The 3,294-nt window shown below is 42.9% G+C and overlaps 1 protein-coding gene across 1 annotated transcript; it reads right to left on the bottom strand.

The window, feature by feature from the left end:
- Nucleotides 1-245: 245 nt before the first annotated feature.
- Nucleotides 246-1,718, bottom strand: LOC115749245 (peroxidase P7-like). The gene is made up of 3 exons (XM_030685981.1): nt 1,430-1,718; nt 1,150-1,344; nt 246-1,031 (listed from the first exon to the last, which is right to left on the bottom strand). Exons 1-3 carry the CDS (start codon nt 1,655-1,657, stop codon nt 477-479), a joined length of 978 nt encoding a protein of 325 aa, XP_030541841.1. The 5' UTR covers nt 1,658-1,718; the 3' UTR covers nt 246-476.
- Nucleotides 1,719-3,294: the final 1,576 nt, after the last annotated feature.

Raw genomic sequence — 3,294 nt, 5'->3', positions numbered from 1 at the left:
GTAAAAGATTTAATTCTAGAAAAAGGTCTATTATATCTAAAGAGCATTTAACAGCCATTGTAATTATGGGTGAGTAGTTTTCGATCCGGTCCGGTTTCTCTCAAGAACCAAGAACCGGACTAATTCTCAATTTTTGGAATTGGGGACCAGATCACCGGATCAACGGTCTTGAGAATCGAACCGACCGGTCCAGTTCCCGAGTGGTCTAGTGGAATCAGTAAAAAGTTCAGTAATCAAGAAAAAGAACTTATAGAACAAATTACACCACTAAAAAAATTTTTACTGAGGAGTATGCATATTTTACTGTTAAAACAAATTGCTTGTATTGAGGTCATTAGCTTCCTGATATTTTGTTAGAAGCTAAAGCCATGACACACGTTTTAGAACAAATAAATAATGACATAGCACTTAACACAAAATAATCTCGCTCTTTGATGAGCACGAACTCTAGAATCATATGTGTGGATCCACACACTTTAATTCACCCATCTACAGTTATGGCGAACCTGACCAAGATTTCCGGTTAGCGGCTTTATATTCCCCATCTTGACCATCGATTTGGCGAAATCCTTCCAAAACGCGTTGGCGTTGTCGCTGTACGTCCTCACTAGCTCGTCGGTGTTGCCACCTCCGAAAAGCACTTGATCTGATCCGAGAAGACCCTTTTGCTTCAGCAAGTTCTTGTAGTACAACGTGTCGAAGCGCGACGACGTAGGGTCCAGCTTAGCGAGGTTTGAGTCGCTTCCGGATTCGGCGCGAGGGCAAAGGGACTGGAGCTTCTTCGCGAACTTAGGGTGGATGTTCAAGTCGTTATGGGCTCGGTCCTTGAAGGTAAAGCATTGCGCAAACCCTAGTGTGTGTCCGCCGGAGAGAACGACCAAGTCTTTGGCACTGAGGCCTTGTTTTTGGAATGAGCTAGTTAGTGCATTGAGGTCCATGAACGGGGCCGGAAGGTCAGTGTTGGCGGTGGTCCTGCTCGCGGTGGTCGAGTCTCGTCTTCCAAGCCTTACGTTCCACCATGGCCCTCCAAGCTACGTTACCAAATACCAAGAATCGGAATCATCAACCGTTCAATATGCAAATATGTGCTATTACATTGATTAGTTACACCTATTGGCTTAAAAATTCGACGCCTAACCAACCACCTACCGCAACAACGGAGTCGCGAGCAGCGACTGCCAAAATATCTGCGCAAGAGACCACCGCACGGCCACAAACTTTGTCAACCTCCTCCTTGATTTGATCAATCACTTCGAAACCTCTAGCAGAATTGTTGTTTGCGCCGGCAAGCTTTTCGCTATCGATGGTGGGCGTCGGGTCTAGGAGTACTGAAGCATCACAGCCCTGGATGACCAGCCAGAACAATGCTTAATTCTACAGACTTACCACAAAAAAAGGACAAAAATCCAGTTAGCACAAGACGACGTACGTTGACGAAACAGTCGTGGAAGTGCAAACGCAGCAAGGAAGCGCCCATGCGCCTCTCTTTCTCCACCGCCTCCTTGACGACGCGTCTGATGGTCGGCAAAGCTTGAGAACAAGCATAGTCGTAGTAGTAAGGCGTGAGGCCAGAGTCGTAATAAGGAGCAGAAAAGGCTGTGGTCGCGATGCTCAGCAAGAGAACTGCGAGAAAACGATTCGCGCCTTTCGATTCCATCCTAGGATCCAACCAAGAAGATTAATGGGAATTGATAGGACAAATCGAACAAGCGAAATTGATTTCAAGTAGGTCTCGTGAAGTCTTAGGATGGGTACCGTGTCCTTTTATAGGATACCTGCATCGACGACGGAGGACTTGGCCAGTGCGTTCATGGATGGGAGATTACTTGTGGGCGGTCATCGGTTATAGCCATGCATGCAAGAAACAGGCACGTGCTGTTGATTTTCCTCGCAATTTAATCGCTAGGGTTACGCGCTTAGCTACACGAATTTGGCTCAACCATAACTGGAAATCAGTTTATCTTTGCTGTAACTCCAAGCAAAATGAGTGGGATTATAAAAGTGGGAATGCATTCACGGTTGAACAAATCCAAGTTGTGTGCCGGCGGATCATTTTTCAATCTATATATTTCATGCTTTTGGTGGAGCGGTGGTTGCCCTCAATACTTAATTCTTGTCCAAAACCCACCCGTTCACATGAAAACAAATCCCAAAAAGAAGATGGTATATTTTACATCGGACTAATTGTGATAAAAAAAAGTGATTTTGAAGTTTAATGGCGATGGAGAAATCATTTTATGTGAATGTCAGTGAAATATTTTCTGGGACCATTGTTATTGTTTTAAAAATTTAAACTTATAAGTAAAGACAGACCACATGCGTAAAATGAACAGTATAAACCTAGAATTTTGTGGGATTAGGAACGGAACATGGAATCTAAGAAATGTGGTGCAGCGTGTTTTAAATTGGGGCGAAACCTAGGTCAGATACCATATTAGAATGTCCAATCCAAAAAGTTGAGCGAATCGGTAGAGGGAGGCCACTTGTGTAATAAGAAATTACAAACCCCATAGTCAAGCAATGTGAGATATTTCAACACCGCCACACACACTTGTAAGTGAAATTAGAGATGACACGTGGAATTTAACGAACAAGATAAACGCACCACGCAAAATAAGCTAGGGCAGAAACTGACTTCGGTAGAATGTAAAAAAGTTCAACCCAAATCTTAAGATGAAATAAAGAATATGGGAAACCACTTGCATAAAAAGATCATATAAACTCCATAGTGGGGTATTTCAACACCCCATATCATATGTAAGCTGAATTAGAAATGACACGTGGAATTTGATAAACAAAGTGGATGCACACCCGAAATAAACCGGCCCAAAACTTGGCTTTTATACTTTGAAATATTTTGTGGGAACACTGCCAACCGTTCTAAAAGGTTAAGCATATAAGTGAAGAGAAGGGAGACCACGTGCATACAAAGAGCAAATAAATCCATGAAAAAGCTGTGCCAGTGATATTATAACCCGTGTAAGGATTTAACTGTCATGGCTAATTAGTTTTACGTTTATTATGTAATCAAGGTGCCTGTAAAAGATTATTGCAGAAACGGGAAGAAAAGACTGTAAAATGGAAGGACCGGGTCAAAGCAGGCACTCCTAATCATATGTCGGATTATCGTGTCCCTGCTGTCTAGCACAAACCTTGTACGTAAACAAGAAACCGATTGTCCACCAATTTATTCGGTTTTAATTATGGTTTTAGGTAGAATGGAGGGCCGTCGCAATATCTTAATTTACGACCATTGACCTGTCGACTGTTGCATCCCCAGAAATATTGTTTGGA

The sequence above is a fragment of the Rhodamnia argentea genome, chromosome 10 (assembly GCF_020921035.1).
Source record: "Rhodamnia argentea isolate NSW1041297 chromosome 10, ASM2092103v1, whole genome shotgun sequence".
NCBI lineage: Eukaryota > Viridiplantae > Streptophyta > Magnoliopsida > Myrtales > Myrtaceae > Rhodamnia > Rhodamnia argentea.
The sequence above is the reverse complement of the archived record's forward strand: the minus strand, read 5'-3'. Positions and strand labels throughout refer to the sequence as shown.

Coding starts and splice junctions, on each gene's coding strand:
- LOC115749245 (XM_030685981.1), bottom strand. CDS start 1,657: ATGGAATCGAAAGGCGCGAATCGTTTTCTCGCAGTTCTCTTGCTGAGC. Junction 1,345..1,429: donor TCCACGACTGTTTCGTCAAC/GTACGTCGTCTT, acceptor CTGGTCATCCAG/GGCTGTGATGCTTCAGTACT. Junction 1,032..1,149: donor CTCGCGACTCCGTTGTTGCG/GTAGGTGGTTGG, acceptor TTGGTAACGTAG/CTTGGAGGGCCATGGTGGAA.